The sequence below is a fragment of the Acinonyx jubatus genome, chromosome A1, assembly GCF_027475565.1.
Source record: "Acinonyx jubatus isolate Ajub_Pintada_27869175 chromosome A1, VMU_Ajub_asm_v1.0, whole genome shotgun sequence".
Taxonomy (NCBI): Eukaryota; Metazoa; Chordata; class Mammalia; order Carnivora; family Felidae; genus Acinonyx; species Acinonyx jubatus.
In genome coordinates, this window is record NC_069380.1 from 21,244,127 (window position 1) to 21,266,130 (window position 22,004).

Here is a 22,004-nt window from a genome sequence, read left to right on the forward strand (position 1 = left end):
AAAGTATAGAATTTGGAGGTTTTCCCTATTGTAATGAAAAGATCATTTGTATAGACTGCAAAGAGGCCCAGGACCCAGAAAAAATTCTCTTATTCCTTGGGAGGAAACAAACAAAAACAAAAACAAAAAAACCCTCCATTAAGGATATTTGCACTCAGGTCACTAAAAAGTTATGTATAGGAAACCATTACATATGAAATGGGCATCCTGCATCTGTTTCCCAGAGCTGGAACTTGGGTGAAGCCTCCAGGTTGGAAACCATTTTGGGAATAAAGGTTTGAGCCCAGTTAATGCTAGAGGTCATTGAAGACCATCTCCAGGCACCAACCTGTATTTAACAATTTTTTAAAATACAGTTTATTTTATTATTTGTTTTGAGAGACAGAGAGAGAGCGTGTGCACGTGCACGAGAAGGAGAGGGGCAACGAGACAGGGGGAGAAAGAATCCAAAGCAAGCTTTGCACTGTCACCGTGGAGCCCCATACCAGGTTTGAACCCACAAACCATGAGATCATGACCTGAGCCAAAATCAAGAGTAGGATGTTAAACCCACTGAGCCACCCACGCACCCCTGTATTTAAAGATATGAAATCGACCAGGCACAGATGACGTAAGCAGGCAAGGAGATGACAGATGACCACCCTGTGGGCCTCCTACTTGGAAGCAGAAAGGGGCAGATGGTAGGAACCGAGGTCTTCCCTTGGGGGACCAGACATCCTCGCTCCCTCGGGAGTTCTCTTCACACTCCTAGAAACCCCCAATCCACGAAGAGGGTGAGCTTGGCAGAGGCCCGTCAAGCGGTACCTCCCAGAGGTATCCTCCCTGGACGGCCTCCTGGGAGCCCCAACCGCGTGGCATCAGGAGCCACGGGATGCGCATGCCCTAAAATGCATCAGGGCCCACTTAGAGCCCTGGGTGCACATCCACGGTGAAGTCACTAACAACCATTACTTCTGAGGCCTGTGTGTCTATTTAGAATTTGAAGAAATTCTTCAGAAATCTGCTACGGTAGGAGGAGGAGGCTCGGTCGAGGTAAAGTTCTCTCAGCCCCGAGCTTGCCGTGGGAGGATGGGAGTGTGTGGAAAACCTCGGGGCTTCCACTCCCCCAGCCTGACTTGATTCTGTCAATTCATCCCTAAAGGTAATGTCAAAGTTGGGGGTAACAGTTTTTAAAACGCAGCGTCGTACGGTTGCAAACCAGGCGGAGAAGCCGACGCCTTGAGCATTGCTCAACGTAAGAACTCAAACTTGAAGCCCCGCCGAGGAAAAAACGACCCCGCGCGCAGGCGCACGCCGTCCTCCGCCTGCCCGCCCGTCCCGCCCTCTGCCCCTGCTCCGCCTCCAGCCCCGCCCCCTTCTCGACCCCGCCCCTCCCCACGCGCGATTCCTCGCATCTTCCGCACAGGCCGGCTTCACCTCTGCCTGCACTGCGCCCTCCCGGCGTGGGGCGTCGCTGTATCGGTCTGCGCGCTCGACACAGATACCTCCGGCGCTCGGGCGGGGGCGGGAGGCGGAGCGAAGGCGTAGGGGCGGCGTCACCGCGGGCTTGGGGCGGCCGGCGGCTAGCGGAGGCGGCCGAGTCGGTGGTCCTGGCGTGATGGCTGCCTCGGTGTTCTGCTGCCTGCGGTGCTGCAGGGACGGCGGGACGGGACACATCCCTCTGAAGGAGATGCCGGCGGTGCAGCTGGACACGCAGCACATGGGTAAGGGCCCTCCCTTCTCCAGACCCAACGGCCCACGCCGGGTGGGGCGCGGCGGGTCGGGGGCAGTGAGGGGTCGGAGGGACCACACGCCCACGCGCGGCCCTGCCTCTCCGGGCGCCGCCCTCCGCTCCCTGCTCTCAGTTGCTGCCCTCGACCCCATTTCGTCTCGCGGCGGACTCCACCTCGGCCCTGTTCTGTGTTCAAGGCTACGCAGCCCTGTCTGCCCCTGTCATCGGGAGGTGCTTGTGCGCACCTACCCATTTTCACGGGAATCTCGGAGCTGCCGCCTCCCGAGACTCGTCAGCTGTTCCCAGGTGAGGGGAGCGCCTCTGGTGCTCCTCCTACTGAGTTACTACTAAATTGCCCAAACAGGATTTGTAGCCGCAAATGAATATTAATATAAACATTCTCAGGGGGAAAAAGGGGCGGGGGGAGAAGTAAAAATTGTTCTGAATTTATCAGCATTTCTAAATTTCAAAGTAAACATAGCATCGCTATTTTTTTGATTTAGAGTTAAAAGTGAAAGAAAGTAACCTTGATTGTTGGATAAGAAAATAAAAAACTTCACACTGTGTATTTTTTATTTAGGAACAGATGTTGTCATTGTAAAAAATGGAAGAAGAATATGTGGAACAGGAGGTTGTTTAGCCAGTGCCCCTTTACATCAAAACAAAAGCTACTTTGAATTCAAAATCCAGTCCACAGGTCGGTATAATGGTCCTTTACTATTAAAAGTCCTAATTGTTGTAACTATTAAGAGCAGTTCTCGATATATGGAAAAGATTAATGAGGCAATAAAAAACACGAAACTTATTTGGAAGATCCTTTTTCCCACCCCTCGGGTGGTTCCAGTTAAATTATACTTTAGGTTCAGTTTTCTTATTTGTAAAATGGGATTACAGGAACTGTAATACTGCTTCACATGAGTTATACCAATGAAAGTGTTTTAAAGACCGGGCACACAGGATCAGTGTTAGGCACTAGCGTTATTAATGGGTACTAAATGCGCCTTTGGGTGCTAAATGTTTTCTTTTGTCAAGCATATAAGGTGTAGACTCTTGACGTTTTATCTTAGCATAAAATCAATCTTATGATCCGTTTTTTTTCCCTCTTAATTCTTGTTAAGATGCCCAAGTTCATTGTCTTCTGAAGCAATCAGCAAATTTAGAATTCTGATAGAAGGCTAATGTTTATACTTCTCATTAAAAACTTATGGAGTTTCTTGAATCATACAACACTTCTGCTTGAGTATTATAATAATAATTAGATAATTTGTAGCCATATTGAATATGGAGAAATATATTTTTAAAGCTTTATTATAAAAAAATTACTAGTGAAATATAGTATGAATTATGTAAGTATAAGTGTAGAATAGGAAAAGTAGAGGGAAGTAAATCATACTGTTACTCGACAAGCTTGGATGGTATAAAGCATCCTTCTGGAGCTTGTTTTCTAAATTAGTTCAAAATACTGATTTTGCTAAGTATATGAAATAAATATGAATCTGTCCTCCATTCTTTTATAAAATATCTCTGGCTACTAAAATCTTAAGTAAAACATACCTTTTTTCAAGAAAAGCAAATGTTTTCTAGATCCTTGCATCCAGTGCAAATTTTTATGTGGATTTTCTGTAAAGCATGACATCTTCAGTGACATCCCTAGAATAAATACATTGTTGGAGTCTGTAAATTGATCTCTCAATGAAAGCCTGAGGCAGTTATGCCAAAATGTATCACAGCATGCACAGTTCTTTAGGGGTAAGGAGAGTAACCCTGCCTAGAACTGTTGTCCCATGAAATCAATATTACCTTCTGTTACTCTTAAAATTGTCCCACTCTGGAGAATAAATTACATAGTCAGATTATTTAGGAAGCCCAGACAGTGATATCCAGACATGAAACTTTTTGATAGTCTTGCTCAATTCAGAAAAATTAATCGATTGGCAACATGATCTTGAAACCTTCTTCCATTTATAGATTTTCTCCTAACTGATTTTGATAAAAACTGAGAAGGAAACAGTTTGAGACAAAATCCAGAGCTTTAGGTATTCTGTTTGGCTGCTTAAGAGGAGAGCTGCTTGCTTTAAAATCAGCTTAGACCAAAAGATTTTAAGCCCACTGACTTAAGGCACGGGTAAGAAAATGATTTTACACTTCATCCTTAATTTTCTCCTCTCCATAATTTTGACCAGGTCCTATATTATTTGTCACATATTATATAGATGTAAAAACTAAAGACTAATTTCCCACTTCTCCAGAGTAGTGCTTGACTGGAACCCTAGGCCTTTTAAATTCAATGTGTAGCTTTTTAAAAACATCTTTCAGAGAGTAGTGATGATGATAATAGCTAACATCTAAAAATACTCTGCTTCACTTAACCGATTGTGGGGGGAATACTTACACTGTTACAAGTGCTTTACTTGATTACCTTGCTATATCTTTTAATAACTTTTTGAAGTCTGTACTGTTAGAATCCCAAGTTCACAGGTGAGGAAGCAGAGAGAGGTTAAATAACTTGCCCCAGAGGACATAGCTAAGCCAAGGTTTAACCTAGTCCTTACAGCTTCAGGGCCCTCTCTTATCTCCTAGGCTGTACTCCATCTGTCGAGAATATAGGGTAGTTTGCAAACTACTTTTAAAAGATTTGTTTTTTTTTTAAATTAATAAAAGATAGTTTAGTGATAGTGTGCCATTTCTTTGAAAAACAATTTATACTCTCTTAAAAACAACCCCTTGTTTCATATTCTTCAGATTTTGGGGGCATTTAAACTACTATTTTTTAGGAATATGGGGTATTGGCGTCGCAACTCAGAAAGTTAACTTGAATCAGATTCCTCTTGGCCGAGATGCCCACAGTCTGGTGATGAGGAATGATGGAGCCCTATACCACAACAACGAGGAGAAAAATAGGCTGCCAGCAAACAGCCTCCCACAGGAGGGAGACGTGGTGGTGAGTTTTCTTGTGGAGTTGCTTTCCATTGTAAATTATTCAACTTGAACGGCTTTTAGTGTATATAGTTTTGCTTGGGAGTTTGTAGTTTGAATTCCGAAGCACTGGGATTAGATCTAATGAGGTACATGTTCCAGAGAAAGCACTTGATAAAGATGCTGCTGGCTAACCTAACTGCTCTCCTTTCTAGAGCTGCCACTGGCCAGGAAAATTAGTGTGAGCCCTTATTCCCATTCAGGAGAATTAATGACAGCTTGGCTCTTGATCAACATTTCCTGCTTCTCTCACATCAGAGAAATCTTCACCCACAATTTTAAAAGTTTGCTAACCTTCATATTAGAAAATATCAGGGGGGGACACCTGGGTCGCTCAGTAGGTTTAGCATCCAACTCTTTGTTGCCATCAATTTCTTCCAGACTCTTGTTAATGTTGATCTTTTGGCTTCTTCCCATGAATCATGAATGTTTTTAGGCCATGTTTTGAGTGGTGAATCCTCGGGGCACCTGGGTGGCTCAGTCAGCTAAGCATCCAACTTCAGCTCAGGTCATGATCTCGCGGTCTGTGAGTCTGAGCCCCGCATCGGGCTCTGTGCTGACAGCTCAGAGCCTGGAGCCGGATTCCGATTCTGTATCTCTCACTGCCCCTCCCCTGCTCACACTCTCTCAAAAATGAATAAATGTTAAAAAAAATTTTTTTTTCAATAGAATGGTGAATCCTTTTCAGAAGGTTTTCAATTTACTTTGCCCAAGTCCTTCAGAGGAATCACTATCTATGGCAGCTGTAGCCTTACGAAATGTATTTCTTAAGTAATAAGACTTGAAATTACTCCTTCATCCATGGGCTACAGAATGGATGCTGTGTTAGCAGGCATGAAAACAGCATTAATCTCACATACATTGTCAATGAGCAGTGATATTTTGAAAGGAGCCTTTTGTTCTGAGCAGTAGGTCTCAACTGTGGGCTTAAAATATTCAGTAAACCATGTTGTAAATAGAAGTGCTGTTATCCAGGCTTTGTTGTCCCAGCTATAGAGCACACAGAGTAGATTTAGCATAACTCTTGAGGGCCCTAGGATTTTTGGAATCGTCAATGAGCATTGGCTTCAACTGAAAGTCACCAGTTGCATTAGCCCCCAACGGGAGAGTCAGCCTGTCCTTTGAAGCTTTGAAGTCAGATATTGACTTCTCCTTTCTAGCTATGAAAGTCCTAAATGGCATCTTCTTGCAGTAGAAGGCTGTTTCATCTACACTGACATCTGTTGTTTGGTGTAGCCACCTTCACTAATTTTAGCTAGGTCTTCTGGACAACTTGCTGCAGCTTTTGCATGAGCATTTGCTGCTTCACCTTGCACTTTTATGTAATAGAAATGGCCTCTTTCCTTAAACCTCATGAATCAACTTCTGCTAGTTTCACACTTTTCTTCTGTCATTTCCCCACCTCTCTCAGCCTTCACAGAATTGAAGAGAGGTAGGGTCTTGCTCTGTATTAGGCTTTGGGTTAAGGGAGTATTAATGGCTGATTTGATCTTCTAAGCAGGCACCACAAATTTCTCCATATCAGCAAGGTGTTTCACTTTCTTATCACTTATATAGTCACTGGAGTAGCACTTTTAATTTTCTTCAGGAACTTTCCTTCGCATCACAACATGGCAAAATTGGTGCGGAAGACCTAGCTTTTGGCCTATCTTGGCTCTCTACATGAGCTTAATCATTTCTGACTTTTGACTTAAAGTGAGAGACATGTGATTTCCTTTCCCTTGAACACTTAGGGGCCACTGTGGGGTTATTAATTGACCCAATTTCAATATCGTGTCTCAGGAAATAAGGATCCCAGAGGAGAAGGAGAGAGACTGGCAACAGCCGGTCAGTGGAGCAGTTAAAACCCACACGTTTATTGTTCAAATTTTGGTCTTATATGGGCGTGGTTTGTGGCATCCCAAAATCATTGTAATGATAACATCAAAGATCATTGAATGAAGATCACTGTTACATATAATAATGAAAAAGATTGAAATATTACAAGAATTACCAAAACGTGACCCAGACTTGAAGTGAGAAAATACTATTGGAAAAATGGCACTGATAGAGTTGCCCGACGTTTGGTTGACAGAAACCTTTAATTTGTAAAAAAATGCAGTATCTGCAAAGTGCAGTAAAATAAGGTATGCCTATATTTAATTTGTTATGAACTTCTCTTAATAGCATTTTATTAGGAGTGTTGATCCTCATTAATCTTATTAAACTTCTTCACTTTCACAACTCTTCAAAGAACTGGACTCAAAATCCTAAGGTTTGATTGTAGAAAAGTTTTTTTGGAAAGCAGGGGATGGAAAGAGTTACATATTGTTAAGACTTCTCTATTTTTATTCCCAACTAGATATATTTAAGTCATTACCAAAGCCACCCTCTTGAAAATGTAATCCAAAGATCCCTGTCTTTCCCAGTTATTTCTTTTTATATGCTATTATTGAAGAACTTTCTACACAGATTTCAGGCTTTTAGCGATTGATGAGGGACAGAGTCTTAGGATCTCCTTCAGCAAAGGTGCTTTTCTACATAGAACCTTGGGTTCGTGGCTCTGGTACCAAATTGAAAGGAATCTATACATAATGAAGGAAAGTTTCTAATAAGATGACACAGGGTAAATCCAGGTTATTGAATTAAAGAACTATACAGTATTTTGGTAAGAATGAAGACAAATGTGGAAAATAAGGTTTTTAACTGGGGTCTGATCTTCCATCTCTTCTGCAGTTTAAAAAGTATAAAGAACACTTAGTTTTTAAATGGGTAAATTATTGAAAGTGTTGTAGGAGTCAAAAGGCATAAACCATTTTTGAAATCTGTTTTTCCCTGTTCATCTTTTTGAATAGCTGGTTTTGTATTTGTAGATCATTGCCAGATGTCCATAATACGAAACACTCTTACTCACATGGATATTTCTTGAAAGAGAATCTTGAAGTCAGGTTGAGGCTATCAAGCGGTTTACACTAAGATGAAATTCAAACATAAGCAAGGATAATCAGTAACAAATGTTTTTCTTTGTTGATGTATTGAATTACTGTGTGCTATTCTTGCCTTCCTATCTCATTCATTGAAATGACTGATACCAAAAACTGACAGATTTAAGAATGTCATTTTTAGTCTGTCAGCATTATTAAATTAGACTTTGAGTTTTTGTACCCATCCTGATAAAAGGAGAACTTTAAAAAGGTGAAATATATGAAGAATCAAGAAAAGTAAAACATCACCCTACCATATTACCTTTATCTTCTTAGTTCAAACATTTGAGAAAAAATTTCACCAAATTGCTGACAGTGGCATAGGAAAAGTAGAAATGATTATAAGACAGGAAAAACAATTGCTTCTTAGCCTTTTGGCCAAGATCAAGTGTAGTATTTGTTCTTATCAGTTTAGTATAAGACAGGAAAAACATTTTCATATGTGTAGAATTTAAGTCATATGCCATTCTCTGAGGAGAAATCAAGAAAGATAAGCTTTCAACATCTGACCAAATGATTATATTCATACAATAATTATATAATACCCATAGGGCCTCCCACAGCACTAGGAAACATACCTGGCTTAAGCTTACTTTTTTCCTTCTATATGTAGTTTTGAAAAGTGCAAATTATATTCTAAAATTGCATTATTTCAGTTTAATTTCAGAGAAGTTTTTTGGGGGGGGGGAATTTGAGCCTTTTATTTATTTATTGTGTGTGTGTGTGTTTATTTTTTTAATTTACATCCAAATTAGCATATAGTGCAACAGTGATTTCAGGAGTAGATTCCTTAATGCCCTTACCCATTTAGCCCATCCCCCCTCCCACAGCCCCTCCAGTAACCCTCTGTTTGTTCTCCATATTTAAAAGTCTCTTATATTTTGTCCCCTCCCTGTTTTTATATTTTCCCTTCCTTTATGTTCATCTGTTCTGTGTCTTAAAGTCCTCATATGAGTGAAGTCATATGATATTTGTCTTTCTCTAATTTCACTTAGCATAATACCCTCTAGTTCCATCCACATAGTTGCAAATGGCAAGATTTCATTCTTTTTGATTGCCGAGTGATAACTCCATTGTATATATATACCACATCTTTATCCATTCATCCATCGATGGACATTTGGGCTGTTTCCATACTTTAGCTATTGTTGATAGTGCTGCTATAAACATGGGGGTGCATGTGCCCCTTCGAAACAGCACATCTGTATCCCTTGGATACATGCCTAGTAGTGCAATTTCTGGGTCGTAGGGTAGTTCTATTTTTAGTTTTTTGAAGAACCTCCATAGTGTTTTCCAGAGTAGCTGCACCAGCTTGCATTCCCACCAACAGTGCAAAGACATCCTCTCTCTCTGCATCTTTGCCAACATCTTCTGTTGCCTGAGTTGTTAATGTTAGCCATTCTGACAGGTGTGGGGTGGTATCTCATTGTGGTTTCGATTTGTATTTCCCTGATGATGAGTGATGTTGAGCATTTTTTCATGTGTCAGCCATCTGGATGTCTTCTTTGCAGAAGTGTCTGTTCATGTCTTTTGCCCATTTCTTCACTGGACTATTTGTTTTTTGGGTGTTGAGTTTGAGAAGTTCTTCATAGATTTTGGATACTGACCCTTTATCTGATATGTTGTTTGCGAATATCTTCTCCCATTCTGTCGGTTGCCTTTTAGTTTTGCTGATTGTTTCCTTCGGTGTGCAGAAGCTTTTTATTTTGATGAGGTCCCAGTTTGAGAGAAGTTTTATAACCATTCTATGTAATAATAATAACATTACTAATAATAGCAAATGCTTTTCTCTAGAATTTATTATAGGCCTGGCACTGTTCTAAATGCCTGGCAGGGTTTAAATTGTTTAATCCTCATAATGACTCTATAACATAGATAGTATTATTATCACCGTTTTACAGATTAGGGGAAGTTAAGTAACTTCTTGTATGGAGGGATCCCAGGATTATTATACAGGCAGCTTAATTTCAGAGTCTGTTCACTGAACATGCAAACAATTATGTCAGATTTTTTGGTGTCATTATGGTGGAATCAGACCTAGTTTCTAGATCATAAAAAGGACAGATTAAATTAGAAATAGTTGGAACTAAACCCTGCTAGTAGGAGTTGGGGGTTCTCATATCCTTTCTCACTTCTTTCTTTGGTATTGAGACCTTACCATTATGCTGCAGGTTTGGGCTTTAAAATTTGCTTGCTGGCAGTATATGCTGCCACCAGGTGGTGACGGGTGCCTAGATTACAGGCCTGATGTCCCGTAAGGTAGTCCTCTGAAGAGAGGACACATTATTTTTATGTAATTTTGTTTTTGTTTTTTGAATGAAAAAAAGGCCTCTTCATTACAGAAACTAATCCCAGCTATCATTTAACTTTATAATTATATTTAAATACATAAACTGAAATGAAACAAAAACTGCAAAAACTGTCTCTCTCAATATTTTGTAACTTAATAAATTATTATTTAACCGTGGCTTTGCTAAGGTTTGAGGAGAATCTTTTATAGCACTTAACATACTGACTCATCTGGACCTTTGTTGTTTTAACTGGAAAGTGAGGGAAGTTAAGACTAGATCATGTGTCAGATCTTTTTCTACCTCTAAAATATATCCACAGTCAGGGGTGCCTGGGTGGCTCAGTCGGTTGGGCGTCCGACTTCGGCTCAGGTCATGATCTCACGGTTTGTGAGTTCAAACCCCACATCGGACTCTGTGCTGACAGCTCAGAACCTGGAGCCTGCTTTGGATTCTGTGTGTGTCTCTCTCTCTCTGCCCCTCCCCTGCTCATGCTCTGTCTCTATCTTTTAATAATGAATAAACAACAAAAAAATTTAAAAAATAAAAAAAAATAATAAAATAAAATATATCCACAGTCAGAATTCCTTGGAGCAGTTGCTTGTTGATCTGATGATGATTTTTCTACTGAAAGAACTGTCTAGTTAATTCTTCAAAGAAAAGCTGGCTTTCTGTCATCAGGTAGTAACTATGACATTAAGTTTTAAAGAGAGGTAGTATGGCATGGCAAGTAGGGTATTCTGAGGCCATACTGCGTGGGTTTTAATCCCAGCTCTGCCACCTCCTAACTCTCTAACCTTATGTAAATTATGTAACCTTTTTGTGCCTTAGCTATTTCATCTATAAAATGGGGATGATAATAATAATACCCATCTTGTTGTGAGGATCAAATGATTAAACATGAAGTACTTAGAATAGTGCTTGGTAGATAATACAGGCTTTTTAAGTGTTTTCCAGCATTTTAATGTATGTATTAACAATAATTGTTAGTATTCATTGTGACTTTTGTACCATCAATAATGTATAGATACACAGTGATCTATTTTTATTCTACTTTTTTTTCTTAGTCTTTTGAGCTGTTGTTTTTCTGTTTTTAGCTGGGTTCTAACTACCAGTTATAGTCCATTGTAAGCACTAGCTTCACTTTGGTAATACATTTTGACATATACGAGAGCAAGGTAAACAGATATGGAAATGTATTTTCTTTTCAGAAATAAGTTGAAGACACTTCTTCACAACTTGAGAACAGTGACAGGTAGTAAGCCCTAATGCTAAAAACCTCATTGTTTTCCCCCCTTAAGATCAAATTCTATAGAGAGAGAGCAGTGTTTTCTCTATGAGTTTTAAAGGCCTCTCTGTGCATGGTAGGCAGTACTTATATCATCTTAATATTCAGAATATAAAATTCAGATTATCTGAATATAATAACTCAGACTCCAAATTGTTCCTCATTTGTTTTACCTCTGATGTGAACCCTTGGGACTTTACATGACTTTGCTCCCACATAATCACCACTAATTTTTTTTAGCTCAGTTCAAGTAGAACTCTACCAAATTGTAAACCCTTAATGAAAGCTATGTGACACCTTACTTTAATTTTTTCCATGCTTCCCAGTAGTGCTTTTTGACTATTTAGGCTTTTTTTATTGGAACATTTATATTTTTACTTTTTAACATTTTTTTTCCTTCCTAGGGTATTACATATGACCATGTAGAATTAAATGTATATTTGAATGGAAAAAATATGCATTGTCCAGCATCAGGTATACGAGGGACAGTGTATCCTGTTGTTTATGGTAAGCTAAAATATTTCTAAATATTATTATATATGTTAACTTTTACTCGACATTTTCCTTAACTTAATAACTGTCATTCAAAAATCTGGACAAGTTGGGGTGCCTGCGTGGCTCATTTGGTTGAGTGTCCAACTCTTGATTTAAGCTCAGGTCATGATCTCACTGTTCATGAGTTCGAATCTCACTTTGGGCTCCGTGCTGACAGTGCAGAGCCTACTTGTGATTCTTTCTCTCTCTGCCCCTTTCTCTGCCCCTCTCTGGCTCTCTCTCTCTCAAAATAAATAAATAAACTTAAAAAAAAATCTGGACAAGTTAATAAGGACCTTTTTTTATGAAATGTACTGAGTAGGATACTATAATCCCACTTCGCAGTACTAAGGAAGCTTTTTATTCCCCATGTATTAAAAAACTGCCCAAAACATTGAATATAATTAAATATATAATAACCATATTCCCTTTTTGAATCATGTATTCATATATTCTAGAACATTCCAAAAAGCTTTACTGAATTTACAAAGCTCTTTCTGCCAGTTGTTAGGGAGATTTAGGTTACCAAGAAATGTAATTGTAAAGAATATTGTGGAACTATAGATGGGAATTTTATGTAGATTGACCATTAGTCACCTTTATAAAATTACTTGAATGTTAAAACTCTTTTGAGAGAGAGAGAAAATTGTGACTTTGAATAGTATTGATATGTATGTATTATAATTTCTGTACAAGTATATCCCTTCAAGAATTGGGTTACTTAAGAGATGACTCTATACCATTTAATTACTTTAATTTTTATTACAGAAAATTTCAAACATGTGTAGAAGTAAAATAGTATAATGAACACTCATGTACCCATCACCCAGCTTCAAACAATTATCAACTTGGAGCCAGTAACGCTTCATCTACCCCCTAATACTGATACTCCTCCTGTTTTTCACCTTCCCTCCTTGGATTATTTTGAAGTAAATGTCAGATGTTATATATCATTTTATTCATAAATATTTAGTATGTGTCTCTAAAAAGGAAGGTGTCTCTCTTTATAGAAAATAACAAACATAAGCCCAGTGCCTTTGTCACTATTCTGCTTTATTTTTTATGTTCCCAACTTTGAAGCAACAAGTATCTGATTTTTCTGCCTGTGGTTTTAATAGATCTAAAAGTATTTTCTCATTTAATTACTTTAAATTTTTAGATTTGAGCTATAATAAAAACTAATTACTAATTTTTATAGTAATTTATTAGAAAGGTAGCAGTGTTAGTGATGACAGACTGGGACATCAGAAAAGTATTCAAATAACAAATGTAAATATTTAATAATAGGATAATAATAACCAAAGCCTATGCTTTACTTTTTTTTTAACTTTTTTTTTCTTTAATGTTTATTTATTTTTGAGAGAGAGAGAGACAGAGTGTGAACAGGGGAGGGGCAGAGAGAGAGGGAGACACAGAATCTGAAGCAAGCTCCAGGCTCTGAGCTGTCAGCACAGAGCCTGACACGGGGCTCGAACCCACGGACCGACTGTGAGACCATGACCTGAGCTGAAGTTGGACACTCAACTGACTGAGCCACCCAGGCACCCCATATGCTTTACTTTTTAGTTAAGGTTTTCATTAGTCTTCTTTTCTCCTAAAAATTACTTTCCAGTGATTTTACCTTCTCTGTCTTTGCATGCAAAAGTGTATTTTTAACTTTGATTTCAGTTAGTTTCCTTGCCATATTGGGCAAGCCTAAAAGCAGTTCCTTTATTTACTTAAATAATTGGAAATGTAGCTTAATATTCTAAAAAACTGAGTCTGAAATAAATATCAGTAGAATGAATTACACAAATTAGTTTAGCAAATAAAATTTTTATTCCAAATTATTTCTTTGATTCAGCATAATTTTTAATGTAGTGAAGTTATAGATAGTAAGTAATATATATTTTATAAATTGACGTTAGTAAATTAGTCAAATTAAGCCAAATATTTTAATAGTTTGTTACTATCACAGATAAAAATAAAACTTAAGGGGCACCTGGCTGGCTCAGTTGGTAGAGTATTGAACTCTTAATCTCACGGTCATGAGTTTGAGTCCCATGTTGGGTATAGAGATTACTTAAAAATAAATAAATATGGGGGGTCTGGGTGGCTCAGTCGGTTAAGCGTCCAACTTCAGCTCAGGTCATGATCTTACAGTTCGTGGGTTCAAGCCCTCATCGGGCTCAGAGCCTGGAGCCTGTTTCTGATACTGTGTCTCCCTTTCTCTCTGCCCCTCCCCTGCTCACGCTCTGTCTCTCTCTGGCTCTCAAAAATAACTAACTAACTAACTTAAATTCCTTTACACTTTATCCCTCCTTCCCATCTCTAATCCTAGATCCATCCAGTCATTCATTTTGTCAGCTCTTAACACAGAACTTATGGAGAGGAAAAAAACATGGCACACTCAGAAAGAGTGTCATTACAAAGTTTTGACTTCCAGCCTAAGCTGTCAACGTTTTTTGACAATTCTTTTACATTCTACACATTGACTATGCTTCTTGAATTCCCTCCTCATTCTCCACAGATGACCTTATCTTCAACTTTATAAAGAATGAGGCTATTAATGGTGCACTCCACCTTCCCAGCCTTACCCTCCTAAAGCTTTTCTGGATCAGATCCAATCTTGCCTTCTTTCTGTCCCATCTTAGATGAAGTGGTATGCTTCATGTTAAAATAAACAGTGTATAGTCTGGATTTCAAACTCCCCAACTCTGGGCCTTCACTTTGTCAGTTATTTCACTTATATCTCCTATCAGGAACCTCTCTCTTCAATGCCTGTGAAAATTTTGAGTCATCCTTATCCCCCACAACCCTTCCTAAATTCATATCCCTCCTTAGCCCTCTATTTACCCTGCTTTATATGGCTTCGTTTTTACGCCATATGCTATATCATTCAGTAGTTCTTCAGCCCTGTCTGACTGCCTTTAGCACCACTTCACTGAAACCACCCTTGTTAAAATCTCTAGTGGCTTCATGAATGTCAAATTCAGTACTTAACTTTTTCCTGCATTTATTATGAAATACACATAGTTTAGTAATGTGCATTAATCGTATTTCTGTAGTTTAACAAGTAGCTATGAAATGAACATTCATATTATTACCACAGTCAACATCATGAATATATTCATCCCTCCTAAAAGTTTCCTTCTGTTCCTTTATAATCCCTCCTGCTCGCCTCTCCCACCCCAGCCCCACCCAAGCAATGCCCTGATCTACTTTCTGTCACCACCGATTATCTGAATCATAAGTTTGTATTATTCTTTTTTTCTCTGGCTTATCTCAGCATAATTATTTTGAGATTGATCTACGTGGTAGCATGTATCAATAATTCATTCATTTTAGTTGCCAAGTAGTATATATGGTTCATTGTGTGCTTATATCACAATTTGTTTTTCTCTTCCCCTGTCAATGGATATTTAGGTTTTTTCCAGTTTGGGGCCATTACAAATAAAGCTGCTATGATCAACATTCATGTACAAGTCTTTGTGTGGATATATACGTTTATTTCTCTTTGGTAAATGCTGGTAAAAACATGTAGAAGGGCGCCTGGGTGGCTCAGGCAGTTAAGTGTCCAACTCTTGATTTCTTCTCAGGTCATGATCTCATGGTTCATGAGATCAAGCCTCATGTCGGGCTACGCACTGACAGCATGGAGCCTACTTGGGATTCTCTCTCTCCCTCTCTCCCTGCCCCTCCCTGACTTACACTCTTTTTCTCTCTCAAAATAAATAAACATTTAAAAAAAAATGTAGAAGCTGAATAAGGACTGCAGTCTAGTTAACAGTACTGTATTGATGTCAGTTTTCTGGTCTTGAGATCATACTGTAGTTATGTAGCCTATTACCATTAGAGGAAGCTGGATGAAGGGTACATAGAACTCTTACTGTTTTTGCAACTTTTTTGAATCTATAATTATTTCAAAATAAAACAATTTTTAAAAAGTAATACATTTTAATGTATAAAATTAAGAAAATACAGGTAGGCAAATAAGGAAAAAGTTAAGTACTCTTTTTCACACTATCTGATTATTAGTAATATTTTGATATATAGCCTTTCATTGTTTTTGATGGATTTGGTTTTACATTGTGGTTATTTTTATCAAGTAGGATTATGTTTTGTAACCTGGACAGCAGATGTATTTATTCTTTTTGCCTGTTAACACTATGATATTATAAAGACAGTTTATTTTATAATTGTGTATTCTTTCTAATTAAGGCTTCTAATTTCTTTCTTTCTTTTTCTGTCTCTAGTTGATGACAGTGCAATTTTGGATTGCCAGTTCAGTGAATTTTATCACACTCCTCCACCTGGTTTTGAAAAAATATTATTTGAACAGCAGATCTTCTGAGTGTATTTGTTTTTGAAACTTGTGTTTCTGCACTTTTAAAAGTGTTTACCGTTTAATAAAGCTTTACCTGACCTGTAGATGAAAATATATTCTTAAAAATATGCTTGTTAATGTTGTTTAAGGAACCAGTGTATTCAAGATACCATCTGGAAGTTGTGATTTAAAATACTTCTGTTCTGTGAGATGAAATCTGCATTTTGGACAGTTTATTTAATTGTTATTTAAATAAATATAACTGTGGGTTTGATTAACAGTATTAAGTAGAAATATGTATATAGATATTTAAAAGGGAATCTTTCTTACGTAAAGTATTTGTTTTTATAATAGAGATGTAGCGTTGGGTGGGTTTTTCTCATTCTGAAATTTAGACCTCATTTTAAGTCTGCAGTCTAATAATTTTGTGTCTCGGTGTTCTTTTTTATACAGAGGATAACAAAGTGACAGAAAATATATCATTGGGAACTTCTTTTTTGGTGATTTATTTACTGTAAAACGTACCACTTTTCTTAAACTTTAAATTGTTTATTTTGTTTGTCATTGCTTTTGATTTGCTTTGTGAAAGGAGATAAATGTTTCAGTAAATGTCAGAGCATTTTGTTGAAGACCATCATGCTGTGTTACTTCAATACCAGAGTAAGTAGTGGTTGATTGGTGATGTAGTATACACTGGCAGACATTTAGAATAGTATGCTGCTTTAAACTTAAATATAATGAGATTATTCTTTTAAGGACTTTTATTTAAATATGTTTTTCTGTAAGGAATAATAAAATAGTAATTAAGGAATATTTAGTACTATACTAAATACATGTTCTTCCTGTTTTGTTAAGTATACATTAAATGCACTTCATCCTTGATTATTTCAGAAGTTCAGAGATCAGTGAATCCTCTCTGTGACCTTGAGCCTTTGCCAAGTCTTCAGTTAAGATTCCTTTAATGCTCTACTAACCTGAATTAATCACCGTACTCAGTGATTGGTACAGTTTCCTTTTCTAGAGAGCATGCCGAGGATGTGTACATTTCCCTCCTTTGGCAACAAGTACAAAGTGTGTTGTGCTAGAAAAACATGGGCATTAGAATCAGAGATCTGAACTGTAATTTTGCCATCTAATCCCATTACCTCCTCAGCTGAGTTCCTTAGCTCCCCTGAGCTCAGGTTCCCCATTTATAAAAGGGATACTCATACTTGCTTGATAAGATTCTGTAACTAATTAAGCTAATATCTGAAAAACATCTGAATCATCATAGGCACTTAATAAATGTAGCTTCCTTGTTGACTCTTAAGAAGTGGTTTTCATAGTGTTCTCAGACATCAGCACCGCCTGGGAACTTTATAGAAATGCACATTCTCAGGCCCTGCCCCAGACCTACTGAATCAGAAACTGCCAGGAACAGCACCCAGGAATCTGTGTTTGAATAAGCCTTTCAGGCGATTCTAATACACGCTAAAGTTTGAGAACCACCGCTCAGGAGAAAATGATTGCCTACTATAAAATTTCTAAGGATTTAAGGCTATTTTTGACCCCTAGGCAAGAGAATCCTACACAGTGTTTATTGTTTGTTTGGTAGATAAAACTGTGACAGTATGCTTTGAAAACATAAATATACTTAAGTAAATTTATATACAACCTAAATTTACCTCTGAAGATACAAAATTGAACTAACTATATTATTTATGCATTTTTGTCTGATGTTCTGTCTTCATTTGTAAAGAACATGGTTACTTTGGAAAGCAAATTAAAATGACTACTGTTTGCTGTCTTTATTAATGTTATCTACCTCTTAGTTATTTTTTTTAAAAAAGCCAACCTTTTTTTAATCATATTTTTTTCTCAAGGCTATCTTTTCTGCCTCTAGTCATACAAAATAGGCACAATACTAAAAATGATGCATGGGTTACGTCCTCGGCAACAGTTTGATGAAGTATAGATGTGTGTTTTTAATCTGCAGGTATCTAAGTCCTCTTAGGAAAATTACCTCCCTAAACCTATAACCTCAGTCTAACCTTGAGAAAAATGTCAAATTCCAGTAGAGGGACATCCTATAAAATACTTGAGCAGTACTTCTCCAAACTGTCAAGGTCATCAAAAACAAAGTTGGAGAAACTGTCATACCCAAGAGGAGCCGAGTCCAAGGGGATATAACAAGTAAATGTAATGTGGGATCCAGGGACAGAAAAAAGACATTAGGTAAAAACTCTAAGGAAATATGAATAATCCATGGATTTTAATAATATAAAGTATCAATATTCATTTATTAACTGTAAATGAATAAATACATTTATCCTGTAAGATGTTTATAACGGGAGAGACAGAGAGGGAATATATGGAAACTACTACCTTATCAATTTTCCTGTAAATCTAAACTAAAATAAAAAATAAAGTCTTAAAAAATTACATTGAGCTAAGAGAAACTCAAAAATAAAGCCTTTCATGAAGACATCATGAAGAATATTAGTACAGTATAAACCCATAGCTTAAATATTTAATGATAGCTAAGTATAGACATAGATGGAACATAAAACACAAATACCTGCATTTGTTCCTGGCTAAAGAGACCATGCCCAGTGTCTTTCTGTATACTGCAGAAATCCATTGGTACTAGTGTAGTTTTCCATAGGTTGAAAATCAATGATTTATTATCCATGTTACTTCAGTAATTTCAGTATTAACAAGGATTTGTAATGTTAGATATATGAAACAAAATAGTTTTTTTTAGATATCAATTATCTTTTTCCCTTCAATTTTATTTTTTTTATTTTCCATAATGTATTTTTTTAATAATTTAATAATTTAATCCAAATTAGCACATGTGCAACAACGATTTCAGGAGTAGATTCCTCAATGCTCCTTACCCATTTAGCCTATTCCCTTCCCACAACCCCTCTAGCAACCCTCTGTTTGTTCTCTGTATTTAAGAGTCTCTTATGTTTTGTCCCCCTCCCTGTTTTTATATTATTTTTTGTTTCCTTTCCCTTGTGTTCATCTGTTTTGTATCTTAAGTCCTCATATGAGTGAAGTCATATGATACTTGTCTTTGACTAATTTCGCTTAGCTGAAACAGAATCTTTTCATCAGTTTACATACTATAAACCAGAAAAAGTTTGGTTTTTAATTGCCTTTGGCTCATTAGTTAAGATAATTTGAACATATTTTTAACTTGGATTACAGACTATTATAAATTAATTTGAGAATGGTAGAAAACAATTTGACTTAGGGCTTTTCTAAATCATTAACAAAAACAGACATATGCATGATATTGTTGCTCAGATATTGTTAACTATTTATTTTCTAACGTAAGTCTAGATATGGACCAGCAAAAGCATAGCTAGAAATGCAAGTGAGATCTTGGACGAGTTTTGATAAAATACATTAAATCAATAACTTCTTTTAGAAAATGTAAAAACACTAGATACGACTGTGAGGAGAAATCTGCAATCAAAACTCTAGAATTTCCCTGTACACAGATACAACCAAACCTAGAACTCATAAATGGAATATAATCAGCTACCAATTATATTAATTTGCACTAATTATGCAACCTGGCAGGGAAATACTGTTGGGAGCCAATTGGGCTGTTCATGTGAATGAGTAGAAACATAATAGTAGAATCAATTAACTATTGTTCTTCCATTTACTGAATAAGATACGAGATCCCCTTTCAACTTGCTCTTTTAAAATAACTGTGACAAAATTATTGAAATAGTGGGTATAAACACAAAATAATGTTAAATATAATTAGCAAAATAAATGAAATCACACACTATCCAAGAGTTCTCTAGAAATTTAAAGGAAAAGTTGTCCCAGTATTGGCTGAAATGTGTAATCTGTGGTTATATAGGAATCATTACAACATAGTCACTCAACAATTGTATCATTTATGTGTGTTTCATAAATACTTAAGGTAGTCCTGCCCTCAGGGAGCTCTACTAATTGCAGTTCGTAAGTTTGGCACTCTAGAATACCAAAGATATATTGGTAAATGGAAAAAAAAAAAGTTGTTAAATATTTCTGTGTATAATACGAGCCAATAAAAATCTGGGGTCTAGGAAAAAGTATGAAGTAGTATACAACAAAATATTATATCTTGGAAATAGGATTACAGGAAACTGTCTCTTTTATTGATAAATTTATCTGGTAAATTGTTAGTTGATACTGTGACGCACCAGCAGAAGCCTGATGCCCAGACCCAGGAAAGTTAATAGTGGTAATGAAACTGCATGTGCAGTAGACCAGTTCTAGTAGATACTACGTTTTTAAAAGGACAGTGATAAACTAGTGAAGGCTACCAGGCTACTGAGGTTCTGCTTAATCCATGAATGAATGGATGATTATGGGAATGTTAGAAGAAAATATTCAATTCACTGGACTGTTGAAGCCACAGTGACTTGTCAGATGCTGATCATCATAAGAAGGAGGCTAGAAATAAAGCCAAAAAATTCTATAGATTCATCTGTGTGATTCTCACAAATGTATTTCAGGAAAGGCAATCATAGATGTGTTTCTGATACCTCATCGTTCATCACCTGAAAAAAATGGGTAGATTTATTCTCTGTTGCCCTGGAGGCTGAATTATTTGGAAGGTACAAGGAAGCAGATTGCAGTTTAAGATGGGAAAGAACTCTATTCACCACTGAAATTGCTGCCTTGCAAAGAAATGGACTTCTGGTCCCTGGAATTGTTCTAACAGTTGTTTTAAAATGTAGGGTTTTTTACTGAGGTATCGTGGGCCAACAGATCAGGGGATGACTGCCCTTGAAACAGCTAATTTGTTACAGTTCCCAAGAGGAAAGGACACACCATGCCACACAGGCACACACAGGTAAGCCTCAGGTTAGGTCAGGAGGCAGAAGGAACAAGGGGAAAGCAATGCGTGAGCCCTTATTGTGGTTTCCGTGGTCAAGACAGGGTAAACACACTTAGGATTTGCTACTTTAAATAGGTTCAGCAGGCTCTGGGCTTTAGAGGCTGTCTCAAATTGTCTGGTACCTTGCCCTGGTGATTAGGACAGGGGAGTATTGACAGGGCAGTGTATGAGCCAGATAGAGGAGGTGGGGCTTTGGATTGGTTGGTTTGTAAATGAAAGGCAGGATCCTGGCTGTCTCTAGGAATCAGCTAACTGGGGGTGGGGCTGTGCCTCCCCTGTCAGTAAGGCCCCCAGATGCCAAAGCATCAGGAATACAGGAAATAAGAGCATGTAATGAGTACACAGGCTGGTTTACGTAAATCATAAATATGGTTCCTGCTTGGTTAGAGGCTGAAGTAGATGTTTTCTAGAACTGTGATTTGAATTCATTCAGACTGTTGCCAAGTCTCCAAATAAGTTAAACTGAAAACAAAGAAATGGGAGATGTAAGAGTTCCAGGGATCTATACTGGGACTTGTCATATTAACTTTGTGTTAATTCTGGAAAGGGGAGATGATGTTAAAGTTCATTTAGGAACATAGTGCCAGCTCGACAGGGTAAGCCAGAGTTCTCACACAGTTTTGTGAGTAGACAACAGTGACTTACAAATGATGAACAAAAAAACTGTGAGGTTTAGGGATAAATAGACAAAACTATGAGTACCATGGTCTCCTATGTATTATTTAAGCTCAGAAAGAGATCTCTATAGCTACCATTCCAGGGTGTGGTCACAAAAGTATCTCTAAAATGCAACCATTAGGAAGGGGGTTGAAAATTAAGCAGAGGATTTTACCAACCATTATAAGAAACAAAACACAAAATTTGTCTCTCCTTAACCTATGTATGGTTTACTTATCGCATTTCAGGTGAAAGGGTGAGTTGAAGAAAACCCAAAGAAAAATAGCACAAGTGACCAAGAGAAGGCCAGCCACTAGACGTGTAGGCCTGTCAGTCTGGAAGTCAAGGCTGAGAATGAATATTATCCAAATCCATAAAATCAGGGTGAGT

At 37.6% G+C, this 22,004-nt stretch overlaps 1 protein-coding gene and 1 pseudogene across 1 annotated transcript; both read left to right on the forward strand.

Annotated features, from left to right (window-relative positions):
* The first annotated feature begins 1,166 nt into the window (after positions 1 to 1,166).
* SPRYD7 (SPRY domain containing 7) lies at positions 1,167 to 16,700 on the forward strand. Its single transcript, XM_027064782.2, has 5 exons — positions 1,167 to 1,703; positions 2,292 to 2,408; positions 4,486 to 4,652; positions 11,631 to 11,733; positions 15,996 to 16,700. The coding sequence occupies exons 1-5, from the start codon at positions 1,598 to 1,600 to the stop codon at positions 16,091 to 16,093; spliced, it is 591 nt and encodes a 196-aa protein (XP_026920583.1). The 5' UTR covers positions 1,167 to 1,597; the 3' UTR covers positions 16,094 to 16,700.
* LOC113601172 (uncharacterized) lies at positions 8,009 to 8,122 on the forward strand (annotated as a pseudogene).
* Positions 16,701 to 22,004: the final 5,304 nt, after the last annotated feature.